The sequence below is a fragment of the Podarcis bocagei genome, assembly GCF_964188305.1.
Source record: "Podarcis bocagei genome assembly, chromosome: 6".
NCBI classification, from domain to species: domain Eukaryota; kingdom Metazoa; phylum Chordata; class Lepidosauria; order Squamata; family Lacertidae; genus Podarcis; species Podarcis bocagei.
This window is the reverse complement of record NC_138130.1, coordinates 84,357,020-84,370,696: the sequence shown is the minus strand read 5'-3', so window position 1 is coordinate 84,370,696 and position 13,677 is coordinate 84,357,020. Positions and strand designations below refer to the sequence as shown.

Genomic DNA, 13,677 nt, shown 5'->3' with positions numbered 1-13,677 from the left:
GTCTCCCTTTCTTTCTCACTGCAGGGTGGAAGGTGGGACATAGTAATCCTGATTGTAGTAGTATGTTTATTTGGTTTGGGTGAGAGCTGTTCTCCTACTGTTCCCGCTGCCATGGCCCTTTTTCTTCTTCTAATGTTAATTGGAACTAGTTTGTTGTGGTGAAGAGCGTATGGCTGTTGAAAGCTGGACATCACTCAGGTGTGTTAATACATGGCTTTTTCCATCTTGGTACTGTTATGACCAGGAATATGGAGAGGGGCTTTCTTCCTTGCAGAGAGACAGACTCTATGAATTGCATCCCCCTTGTCTACTAGTAGAACAAATGGGAAGAGCAACCAATCTGATCATGTGTGTTTATGTCTTTGTATAGCACCTAAACAAGGCACATCATCATGATCATGGATGCAATCCTAAGCAAGCTTCTCTGGAGGAAGAGAGCCCCTTCCTTGAAAGTTAATCAAAATCAACAGGACATGCATCAGAGAAATTATGTCTAGGGGCGAGTTTGTTACTATGAAACACACTCTTATTCCTCTTTCAGAAATCTAACCTGTGGAACAAAGTTCACCTCCCTCCCAAATGCACCATTCCCTTTCTGTACCCTCTCCGGATTATTTTCCTTTTTCATGCCACCAGCGGCTGCTATAGCTTACCCACTGTATTTGGGGCCAAGACTGGAATACATCCACAAATGTGGGTGAAAACATCATACAAAAATGCCGAATAGATGATGCATTGCATATATAATATGCATGAACATGTTTTCGAGTTTTACTTTTGAGTCCCAGAATTTTAAAGCAAGCTGGTCACACTGTACAGGAGCCTCCACTCCACCTACAAACAGCAAACCGGCTGGCTGTATTACAAATCCTCTTAGTCTGCTTTGCTATGAGCAAAGGAGATACATAAGTCCAATGGCTCTATGTTGTTCAGATTCCAGCCTGTGTTCAAGCCAATATTTCAGCCCAACCCTAACTCCTCAGGTGATACTTTGATGAAGTACAATTTTTGTTTGGTCTAGAGACTGCATAGAAATTTTAGTAACTACTTCTACACCAAACATGCCCCTCACATTTTCAAACCGCAAGAGTGTGGCAACAAAAACTTACACAATGAGCAAGAGACAAGGAAATACTATTTAAATATCTGCTCCAAAGTACACCACTGCAATAAATTAGAATTAATGAACTGCTCAAAGCCTACTTTGTCTTCACTCCAAAGGAAAGCAGTGTCCAACCTAGTGATAACAGAATAAACAATACAGGGAGGGAGCTGCAGCCCAATATAGGGGGAAAAGGCAGTAAGGGAACCCCTAGCTACTTTAAATGAATTTAAATATTCAGGGCCTGATGAGCAGCACCTGAGAGTACTAAAGGATCTTGTGGATGTAATCTCAGTCTCTGTCTATAATTTTTGAGAATTCTTGAAGAATAGGTGAGGTCCCTACAGATTGGAGACATGCAAATGTTGTCTTAATCTTCAAAAAGGGAGGGAAAGACCACCAGTTTGACATCAATCTGCCTATGAGCACTTAGAAAAGGATGCTGTGATTACAAAGACCCAACAGGAGTTTCTCAATAAACAAGTCATAACAGACAAATCTCGTTTCTTTCTTTCTTTTTTTGATAGTTACAAGCTTGGTGGATCAAGGGAATGTTTTGGAAATAGTGTATCTTGATTTCAGTAAGGCTTTTGGCAAGCTGGAATGTGTGCAGAGGAGGGCAACCATCAATCATCGAGGGTCTGGAAACCAAGCCTTATGAGGAACAGTTGATAGAATTGGGTATGTTTAGCCTGGTAAAGAGGAGACTGAGGAGATATTATAGTCATCTTCAAATATCTCAAGGGCTATCATATGCAGAGTGGAGCATATATGCAGGGTTTTCTCCTGCTCTAGAAGCTAGGATGCAGACCAATGGTTTCAAGTTATAAGAAAAGAGATTCCAACGTAATATCAGGAAGAACTTTCTGACAGTATGAGCTGTTCAACAATAGAACAGACTCCCTTGGGAGGTTGCGGACTCGCCTTCCTTGGCAGTTTTTAAAGCAGAGGTTGGAAGGCCTTCTGTCAAATATGAGCTAGTTGAGATTCCTGCATGGCAGGAGGTTGGAATGAATGACCCTCAAGGTCCCTTCAACTCTACAATTCTATGAATCTATACTCAACTACAGTACATTCTGCTGATCAGTAGGTTTTAGTTCTATGCAACTTCTCTCTAGTCTACAGTACCCATGTCCATCCTTTTTATTACAAGGGCACTCAATTTAGGATCCAACAGCATCAGCATAATTCTTCACCCCAGAGTAAATGTGGCTTTGCCTCAATAGCTATTCTAATAGGTAATCAATATAAGACCATACATTTCAAAGTGGGTGGGTGGGTAACCAATGAATAATTTCAGGCATTTCTCCAGCAACAATACCACCTAATCCAGAAATTAAAGAGTATTTATTTGTTGAAGCAGCACTTAAAATCCAGGGTTTGGGAGATAACTTCACTAGATTTGAACAACAGCTGCTGCTCTCTCATGCCAATTTTTACAGCTTCCTGGTCTGTAAGCACCTAGCTTGTTGAATGTACTGGTCATCCATATGAGCAGCAGAGTTCCCTGAGAAAACTAGTGTCTGGGATTGGCTAAAGAGACTGCTGAATATGAAATACTAGGCAATAAAAACATTCCCATATATTGAACATTATAACTGTTCCAAGAAAAGTTCAAGAGGCTTGTCTTCCACTAAATTAACCCCACTTCCACTGACTATGACAAATACCATTCTGACATATCTGTAAAGCTGGCAGAACACCTTCCCTTCTCATACTTTTGCAGCAGTCAGGCTGCTACCAGAAAAAGCAGGAAGAAAAATAAGATGTATTTTAGCAAAACCAGTATAATTAGAAGTAGAACAAAAATGAATTCAATAGCAAACCAATATGTACAGTGACAGATTTTCCCAAGGGAAATGGATAAGCTATACACACCTACAGTATGGTTTGTTCATTCCTCATTCTTATGCTCTGTTCTAAAAGTATGAAAGGAACCAAATATAGAAATCAACATTACGGGGGGGACGGGGACGGGAATGTTTAAATGTGAACAAGGTTTTGCTTTACCAGGTTAAACTAATAATCAGTGTTGATGGTTTTCCCCCCAACTTACAGTTCTCGTCTCTAAACACGATGCGCCTATTTTAAAGACTGTAGATGGAGATATATATATTTCAGTTAAAATAAGAGACAGGTACCTATTGTAACTTGCTTTCCTGAGGCAATTTGGTTTTGTTTGTTTTTAATACATATGCATTTATCAAAATATTTGCAAGACAATTCATTTCAACGGCCGTAAAGTCACAAAAGTGCATAAAAGCCTGAAGGCAGTCCGAGAGAACTTCAGCAGAACAGTCTTTGATTAGGATGGGGTAGAAGAGTACGTATAAGCATTCACCGCAGTTAAGTGTTGATCTTGTGAGAAGAGATCTTCCTAAGATTCTCTGGTCAATACAGCAATAGTTCAAAAGTAGCAAAATGCTGTTTTAAAAGCGATGGAGCAGAAGAAAAATGAATCATAGACACAACAGTTAAGAGCAGGTGTGACGAACATTGGATATTGGTTCCCCTGCCCCAGCTATTTTGCAGTGTTGACATTGACTTACTAAGTTTACCGAAAGAATAAACCAGACAAAAATATTTGTACTGTAGTCTTGCTTGCAGCAACCACCTCCTGCTTCAGAACAGATAGAAGACACGTAAGCCTGCTATATAATCCCACTTTTTGGTAAAAGGCAATACAATGAGTTTTAGAGTTGAAGACAGAAGCTGATAGTCAAACATTCATGTAGAAGCAAGCATTATTAGGTGTAATAAAGAAAAAGTTGCAATCTATACTTCCAAGACTTCTGCAATAAAACATTTTACTAGTCACCCAGCAAAGAATACCAAACCCAAATACTGTACTGAACGACGCACATTGAAGCACCAAGATTGTGGTGCTACATTTATGGGTGTTTTTCTTTTTTAAAAAAACAACCCACTGTCAATTAAATGAAAGGTCTGATGTTTCAGTATCCAGCCAGGATTAAAAGAATGTTTCTCCTTTCCCTTCCACTCAAATGCTGTTCTAGAGAGAATTCATTTGCTGAACAAGGCAGGTTGGTAAAAATCCTACAGCAATAGTTCTTCATTAATGAGATATACAATCATAGCATGAAGCTGAAAAATAGAGTGTGAGCAGGAGAAAGGGCAGTGATGGGTAAATTTAAGGGTTTCCAAGTTGATGATGCTCATCTGTGAAAAGAAACAATTATTTCTGAAACAGGCTAGCATTACTCAGTCAACAGCAAGCCTCAATAATTTGAAGACAAACTGTTAGTTGACCAAGATTAACATGCTTTTTCAGCTCCTAAAATTGGCGTCGTAAGAGACGAGAAAACAAAACAGCATCTGAGGTGTTGGGAAGGCAATCGTGATTTTGCAATGTTAACTGCACCCTGGTTGCCTCTTCCCAATACTGAATGCTCATTTCACTGCAATACCAAGAGCAAATGGCCCAGATTCGACTCAGATTTTGGTGGCACACAGAGGTAGAAAGCTGAATAACTCCCAAACTGGGTTGAAAATGTGCTACTATAAACTTATCTTGAGTAGAAACAATTGGAAAACAGTATTTCAGAATTCAGAGCAAAGGGAGATTGTGGTGGAAAAAGCAAGAATATGAACACCACAGAAATAAAGTTTCATAAGGAACCCTTTGCCACCTGTATTCTGGCTTCTTAGGTGACTATAACCTATGGCTTTTTAATGTCAGCTTCCTCTTTATCATGGGATATTCAATTTACTCTGATATGCAGTGGGATTCAGGAACTCTTATGCAATTTCAGCACTGTCATTCCATTTTTTGTTTAATTGAGACCAGGCTGAGAACTGAAAAGGTTTCATGTTCTACTTCAGTCTTATGGTGAATTATGTTTAAATGTACAAAATTTACAGCGCAACACTCCACATATCTACTCAGAAATAAGTCCCATTGAATTAAATGGAGCTCGCTCCTAGGGTGTGTAGGATTGCAACCTTCATGACCTACATCTTACAGGACCTTTAGCATTATGGCATTAAATTGTGTTCTGCATCATGAAAAAAAAAAGATTTTGCATATTTGCCAAATTTTGCATAGCATGGAAGTCCAAAAAGAACATGTTCTACTTAGAGGACTTCTCAAAGTAGTGAAGAATCTCAAGTTACAGAGATGACTCCACAAACATCAGCTGGCCAACTCAACAAAAAGCATACCCTTCCAGTCAGCTCAGTCAGGAAAAGAAAGTTTCTCTCAGTTACCAATGATTTCAGATGGTTTTTGTTTGCCTGTGAGGCGCTTTTGCACACATAACCGATTTCTGGCATAGAAGTAGTTCACATAACCCAACCTATTCCCAAATTAAATATCATCCTTGATTCTGCCCTACTGAAAGACTGGAAAAACCTACCATACCTACTACACCCAATTTTAGAATTATTATACAAATGTGGACTATTAGTGTGAAACATTGCTTTGTTTGTATGTTTTTGTGATCACAGGGCTTTCTTTTAGTTTACATTGTAGTCAATTAACTGTCAAATAGCAGATGTTATAGTCAGCATATGGAGCTAGATTCTAAGCACTTCACAATAATATACAATTGTTTAATTGCTTGACAAGCATTATATCCAGTATTTGTGAATACGGGAAGAATAACTTTCACTTCACTAAAGGTCATGGAGGACAGAACTGCTAATAGAATTTAGGATTCTTTTTCACTGAAATGTAAACTCACTTACTGCCCCGCCTCCCTATATTTCATTTCAACAATAATTTGTGATAATACATTTTGCTAGGAGGTATGCCTTTAAAACTTATGAACTTAGATTACAATTGTTTTCAGATTTTTAGCTCTGTTGCAAGTTGAGACCATTAAATATCTATCCACACTTTGAATATATTTGTTTTATGTACAAAAAACTCTTCAAGAATCAGATGAAAGAACAAATTAGAATTCCTGTTTGGTTCTTTTGGCTATAAATATGCTAACACTTCTATTGACTCCCATGAAGAGTTCAAAGTTAACTTCCCCATGCTCAATCCTCTAGTTTACTCTAGATGTATTAAACTGTGTCAGTCAGATTCATATGCTTTGAACAATCTAGCAATTAGCAGGGTGGAATTTTAAAAAGCTATCCCCAAGAGTAATGAATGTTTGGGAAAGGCTGACTTTAACCTTAGGGGGAGCAGGATTGGCGTGCTTATCATGAGAACAGACATCCCATGGAAGCGTCCAAACACCACATTCAATATTTTTATATGTTAGAATTATACAACTGTGGCTTGCATAACAGATTCTTGCATAAATCAAATTTTTAAAGCATTTTCTATAATTCCTCACTGTGTGCCAAAACAAAGTGCTCTTATGTTAATGAAGCAATTTCTTTTAAAAAAAGTCACATGGCTTAAATTAACAGCCAACTGAAATGCATTATTATTTTTTATTGACTTCCATGAGCTTTGTTTGTGCCCCCACTAATAGAAGTACATATTATCTCATTAAAGATTGCTTTCTTTTAAAGACATGGACATAGTCAAGTAATAAAAGAGCTCTCCAGTGTGGTGAAGGTGCATATGCACCAAGTCTGGTTTCCAGAGCTACTATAAATCTCTGAAATTGGTAAAATGCTAACATTCAGAAGCTGGAGATACATACTGTGACATCTGGAAACATGTCGGATGGGGAAAGACAAGATTGAATGTCATTTATACTTTTAAAAAATACAAAAAACAGAAAAGATAGTCAGCCTTCTTAGATATTACTAACAGTTACAAAAATTTCAGGTAAAAATGTACTGGACAGTGTCCCTTTAATATAACATACATTTAAAATGAGGAAGAAAGTTTAAGATTACAAATAATCCATGACAACTCTTAATTTTAGAACCAGCCTGCCAAGCATTGTTGTTCACAAGTTCCATTCATTTTGCACTGGCATCTACAGAAGCCTGTAGCACATGCCCTGGAAAAAAATGGCGGCTGCAAAGCAGCAGTGTTTGGTAGATCTTTCAACAAGCCAGCTGGAAAGGTAGAATTCTTGGGCAAGTTTCACTATTGCCTTGCAAGTTTTTTACACTTTAAAAGGAATCTCGCAGACCCGCTTATTTTCAAAGCTTCTAGAGATAACCCTCTTATCTCATATTTCCAGAAATTAGAAGTTCACATGGCACCAATTTTAATCACTAATTATATAAACTAGAGCAGTTATACACAATAACTGAAAAATGCAATTGAGTTACACCCCAATTTGCTATGTAGTTGCCATCTGTGAAACCTAGGCTACACATTTGCCTATTTTGCTAACCGTTAACGGCCTTCAACACAACCGGTCATGTTTTGAAAGCTGTTGTTTTAGAACCCCCCGAATTATCAAATCATTTAAAAGGACACACTCAGAATCTGTCATAATTAGAGTGAGTATGGCTTTGGTGAAGCCACAGGAACTAAATTTTCAAACAAACAGGCACCAAAGAAATTTCCTCATTCTACAAAACAACACTAACATTGGATTAGAAAAACAGGTGAAACAATATTAACCGAGAAGGAAGAGACTTGGGCTCAGTTCAGATGTCACAGCCAAACCATGGTCCTCAAACGAGTGGTTTTTAGTTTGGATAAAAATTATGGCTAGTAGAAACCAACATTTGCACCATTCAGCCATCACTGCAAAATACGGCACAATGGAACACGGGGGGAATGCACAAACCTGCAAGGGGAGAAGGGAATGCATGAGCCCAGGGTGTGTTCTTGAAGGCAAAGCCATGGTTTAGTAGCGGTATCTCAATTGAGCCCTAAGTATTTCAGAACTTATTCAAGGAAACAACTTGCTCCTGCCTGTCTTCATTCTATGAAAAGGTTTTGCAGAAGCAGTGACAAATCCCTCTCTTGATTTCTGGGTTCATGGCTTACCAAGAAGGAATTGAAGAAGTTATGTTTTGGACCCTCACAAAATTCCACAATGTGTGTGTGCGTGTATACACTCACGCATCAGGTAGTGTGATTAAATTTTGAGATGAACAGCTCAAGGGTGGCAATGAATTGAAAACATGATGCTTATACAGAGGCGAGTGTTTTATACATCCCCATATCAAATGTAAAAAAATTACTACTTGGAAATATCCAATGCGGGGGGGGGGGGGAATCTTGCAGAGGATGAAGCACAAGGCCTTGGAGACAAATTATCCCCTTCCTTCATCAAAACAGTTCGTTTTAACCAGCAGCATATGCATTAGCATTGGTTTAGTTTGGCTTGCAACTATTCAAAAATTCCCTGCTTCCATATTCTTGAGTTCCTGCCACTTCGTTCCCATGGCAACCTCCTATTTGGTGGGTGCAGGATGAAACCATAAAGATAATCTTACATATTATTTTTTTTAAAGTGCCAACACATTAAATGAGTGGGATCAGAGCAGCAGAAGACAAGCACCGCAGAATCTGACAGTGGTGGCAAGACATCAGACCACAGTTCGGTATTCTGAATCTTGAAGATCAAGCGTTCACGGCTTATGGCTAGACAAGTCTGACACTCGCGGAGTCTAGCCATCAGATCTAATGCCCCAACATAAAAAATAGTTTGTAGAAATTAATAATTTACACCATTTGAAACATTATTGCTTCAACAAATTCAGTCTAGTTCAGTCTAAAAATACACTGCAGTTGTGTACAACCTGGGCATGAATCAATAGATATCGAAAGTAAAATTACACATGAACTTCTCTCTTTACACTCACACAGACATAATACTCTCAAACACAGGAGGGCTGCAAACAGGTACAATGGCAGCTTAATGCCAACATTCTAAAACAGTTCTGAAGACCCAAACTTGCCTTAGATTTCTCACCTAACTTACATCAGCTATTTTTATTATTATTATTATTATTTCTTTTAAATTAAGGCAATGAGATGGCTACAGTTCCTAAAGTTCATTTCAGGGGAAACAAAAATATACACCTTTCTTCTTTCTGAACTTTAGGGCAGCAGCATATAATGTAGAAACTTGTATTACACAAACATGCAACGCCAGGTTGATGTAAAAAAACAAAACAAAACCCCCCCAAAACAAGATTCCCCCCCAAAAACCCTAAATCCACGTTAAAAAATAATCATTTGGTGTTTTCTCTTCTTCTTCTTCTTCTTCTTCTTCTTCTTCTTCTTCTTCTTCTTCTTCTTCTTCTTCTTCTTCTCTTAATTACACACACAGTTTTCAGAGGGGGGGAAAATAAAGCTTAAAATTGTTTTACAGTTCTGTATGTGTCTAAATCACACACTAAAAGGGTTTATAGTAACAGCAACAAAATTAGGAATCTGAATCGTCACTATTTGAGGCCATTTGGGACAAGGCACTGGTTATTTTGACTGTGCCCACATCTGTATACACTTGTGGAATTCTTTTCTCTCCCTCTTTCTCTCTTTTTTGAAGATTTCAGTTTTTCTGTTTATTCTGTACAACATAAAAAGGTATGACAGACTGTGGTTAACAGACATTAGCAGAAGCTGATTTTAGAGTTGACACCTCCTATTCCACTGCACTATATAAAAACTTCAGGCTCTCTAAAATCTTGGATGGCTGCAAAAAACCCAGAAACAGGCGTTAAAATTAAGTCAGCTTTCAGCATTTTTCAGTGCATTTTGCAGAAAGGGTCAAGGTTAGGCATACAGTTCTGGTGTTTATTTTACACAGAGGAGACCACCGACATTTGACATAAAGTCTTCTAAACTTTTGAGGAAGGCCATCTTCTGCTTACGGTCCAAAGTTGGTGGAGTGCTGCTTGCGGTAAGCTTGTTGAAGGCATCTGCTAATCGCTGGTAAATTATAGGATCTTGTTGACTTGTTAATAATGTTTCAACTAATTCAGAATATTCTGCCTGTGAAGAAGAGAGTCTTCGTTACACGATAGAACACTAATTGATGTCCTTTTCATTTCATTATATATTTCATTATATATCATTTCCCAGTAAGCTTTAACCTTACAACAAGACCACCACATATGATAAAAATAACCTTCTTTAAAGGATGTTTAAAATAACCTTTGTAAAAAAACTCCATAATCTTTTCTTTTGGAATTTATATGGACAGAACTACCTACAATGTACAGAAATTTATTCATGTATGTTATAAGAACCACTGCCGGTGAGTCTTGGGGAGGACCGCTCCCCCCTGAAGCCCATTTTCCACCTTGGGCCTGGGGGCGGGCCCCATACTCCACCTCAGCATATAAGGCTCCAAGGAGGCCTCGGGACATTGCTGCTGCCACTTTGCCGTGAGTTTGTGGGGAGGACCGCTCCCCCCTGAAGCCCATTCTCCACCTTGGGCCTGGGGGCGGGCCCCATACTCACCTCCACAGCTTATGGGGCTCCAGGGAGGCCTCGGGTGTGTGGGGTGGGGTGGGTGTTTAGTTGGGTGTGGGAATTTGTTTAATTTAATTATGTTGTGTTTGTAACTTTGTTTTTATAGTTTTATTGTTCTGTTAGTTTGTTTTTTGTATAGGCTTTAATTTGATTTTAAGGGGAGGGGTCAGGGCTGCCTGGGAGTGGGTCCCAGCAAACAAAATGGCTGGGGCAGATTCCACAGGGGGGATGCACTCGGACAACCGATCTCAGTGATCATGGGTAGGAGGAGGAGTTACGCTAAGACCAGACCATGTCATTACCGAGGAAGCAGGCTTAGTCGTTGTCTGAGGACTATCCCTGCCTCCAGGTCTGGTCCTGACTGGAAGGATACTGGAATCAACAAAGGGAAACCCACATGACCTGAAAGTGTTGCTGTGCAATGCCAGGTCAATGATGAATAAAACCTCTGCCATCCACGACCTGATTGTGGATGGAGGATTTGACCTGGCATGTGTGACAGAGACCTGGTTGGATGAAGCAGATGGGCTCGTCTTTGCCGCTGCTTGTCCACCAGGTTTCTCTTACGCACAGCAACCCAGGCCTTGTGGGCGGGGAGGGGGGGTTGCAGTGATTTTTAGGAAGTCATTAGTTTGCACCAGGCATCCTATTGGAAAGACCCAGTTCTCTGAGTGCATGTTCTGGAAGTTGGGCAATAGGGGCAGTACAGGATTCCTATTGGTGTACCGACCTCCCCGCTGCACCAAGGATTCCCTGCCCGAGCTGCTTCAGGTCGTGGCGGATGTCCTCCTGGAGACACCTAGTTTGGTTGTCCTAGGGGATTTTAACATCCATGCCGACATGACCTTACAAGGGGCCGCTCGGGACTTCGTGGAAAGCATGGCCTCCATGGGGCTGTCCCTGAATAAGTCTGGCCCAACTCATAGCCACGGGCATGCCTTAGACCTGGTGTTCACCTCTATGGATGTTGGTGATCTGACACTAAGTAAAAGCGAAACCAAAGAAGTGCCATGGTCAGATCACTTCCTGGTGCAACTGGACTTCTCCGTGACCCTTCCCCTCTGCAGGGAGGCGGGACAGATTCAGATGGCCTGCCCCCGCCACTTAATGGATCCAAATGGTTTCCAGAGAGTGCATGGAGTCCGGACAGCCCCGTGGTTTTCCACGGATCTGAGGGCAATGAAACAATCGTTGAGACGGCTAGAGCGCCGGAGGTGGATAACCCATTCTGAATCTGACCGGACACGGGTTAGAGTTCAACGTCGAGCCTACCAAGTGGCGATAGCGACGGCGAAGAAGACTTTCTTCACCGCCTCTATTGCATCTGCGGAAAACAGCAGCAGGAGACTCTTTCAGGTGGTTCGCAATTTAGCGGAACCACCTGCTCCATCAGGGCCCAGTAGGGGCCACATGATCTCCTGCAATGACTTTGCAGTTTTTGCAGATAAAGTCGCTCAGATTCGAGAAGAGGTAGACTCCATCGTGGGAGCAGGGCCGGGGCGGGAGAGTGCTAGAGTCCTGTCTAGTCAAGTTGTGTGGGATCAATTCCAATCTGTTACCCCCGAGGATGTGGACAGGCTGCTTGGACGAGTGAAACCAACCACTTGTCTCCTTGATCCTTGCCCATCCTGGCCTATAAAAGCTAGCCAGGAAGGACTGGGCGATGGGCTTTGTGGGGTGGTGAATGTTTCCCTCCGTGAGGGAGCCTTCCCAGACCCGCTGAAAGAGGCGGTTATTAAACCGCTTCTTAAAAAACCATCTTTAGATGCGGCCACGATAGCCAACTATAGGCCAGTCTCAAATCTTCCATTCTTGGGAAAGATGATTGAGCGAGTGGTTGCTGAACAACTCCAGGCACGCCTGGAAGAAGCGGACCATTTGGATCCCTTCCCAGTTGGGATTCAGGCCTCATCATGGGACTGAAACTGCCTTGGTCGCACTGGTTGATGATCTCTGGCGGGCTAGGGAGAAAGGTGACAGCTGTTTCTTAGTTCTGCTGGATCTCTCAGCGGCGTTTGATACCATCGACCATAACATCCTTCTGGACCGTCTTGAGGGGCTGGGAGCTGGGGGCACTGTTATACAGTGGTTCCGCTCCTTCCTCCTGGGCCGTGTTCAGAAAGTGGTGGTGGGGGATGAGTGTTCAGACCCTTGGGCCCTCACTTGTGGGGTGCCTCAGGGTTCTGTCCTCTCCCCCATGCTTTTCAACATCTACATGAAGCCGCTGGGAGAGATCATCAGGGGTTTTGAGCTGGGTGTTCATCAGTATGCGGATGATACCCAGCTCTACCTCTCTTTCAAATCAGAACCAGTGAAGGCAGTAAAGGTCCTGTGTGAGTGCCTGGAGGCGGTTGGAGGTTGGATGGCGGCCAACAGATTGAGGTTGAATCCTGACAAGACAGAAGTACTGTTTCTGGGGGACAGGAGGCGGGCAGGTGTGGAGGATTCACTGGTCCTGAATGGGGTAACTGTGCCCCTGAAGGACCAGGTGCGCAGCCTGGGAGTCATTTTGGACTCACAGCTGTCCATGGAGGCACAGGTCAAATCTGTGTCCAGGGCAGCTGTTTACCAGCTCCATCTGGTACGCAGGATGAGACCCTATCTTCCTGCGGACTGCCTCATCAGAGTGCTCTGGTTATCTCCCGCTTGGATTACTGCAATGCGCTCTACGTGGGGCTACCTTTGAACTACAACTAATCCAGAACGCGGCAGCTAGACTGGTGACTGGGAGCGGCCGCAGAGACCACATAACACCGGTCTTGAAAGACCTACATTGGCTCCCAGTACGTTTCTGAGCACAATTCAAAGTGCTGGTGCTGACCTTTAAAGCCCTAAACGGCCTTGGTCCAGTATACCTGAAGGAGCGTCTCCACCCCCATCGTTCTACCCGGACACTGAGGTCCAGCACCGAGGGCCTTCTGGCGGTTCCCTCACTGCGAGAAGCCAAGTTACAGGGAACCAGGCAGAGGGCCTTCTCGGTAGTGGCGCCTTCCCTGTGGAACACCCTCCCACCAGATGTCAAAGAGAACAACAACTACCAGGCTTTTAGAAGACATCTGAAGTCAGCCCTGTTTCAGGAAGCTTTTAATGTTTGATGTATTATAGTATTTTAATATTCTTTTGGAAGCCGCCCAGAGTGGCTGGGGAAGCCCAGCCAGATGGGCGGGATATAAATAAAATTTATTATTATTATTATTATTATTATTATTATTATTATTATTATTATTATTATTAGAAATCAAGATAATAAACTTTTTAA

General features: G+C 41.7%; 1 protein-coding gene across 2 annotated transcripts in view; it reads right to left on the bottom strand.

Annotated features, from left to right (window-relative positions):
* Window positions 1-3,244: 3,244 nt before the first annotated feature.
* Window positions 3,245-13,677, bottom strand: part of XPO4 (exportin 4) — a gene marked incomplete at its 5' end in the record, with an annotated part of 68,510 nt that continues 58,077 nt past the window's right edge. Inside the window, 2 exons of one of the 2 annotated variants that reach the window (XR_014009389.1) lie at window positions 3,245-9,230; window positions 9,263-9,935. Coding sequence is in view for 1 of the 2 variants with exons in the window: in XM_081198737.1 (XP_081054863.1) it covers window positions 9,738-9,935 (198 nt within the window). Of the gene's footprint in view, window positions 9,936-13,677 lie in introns of both variants that reach the window. The other variant, XM_081198737.1, reaches the window with a different exon arrangement.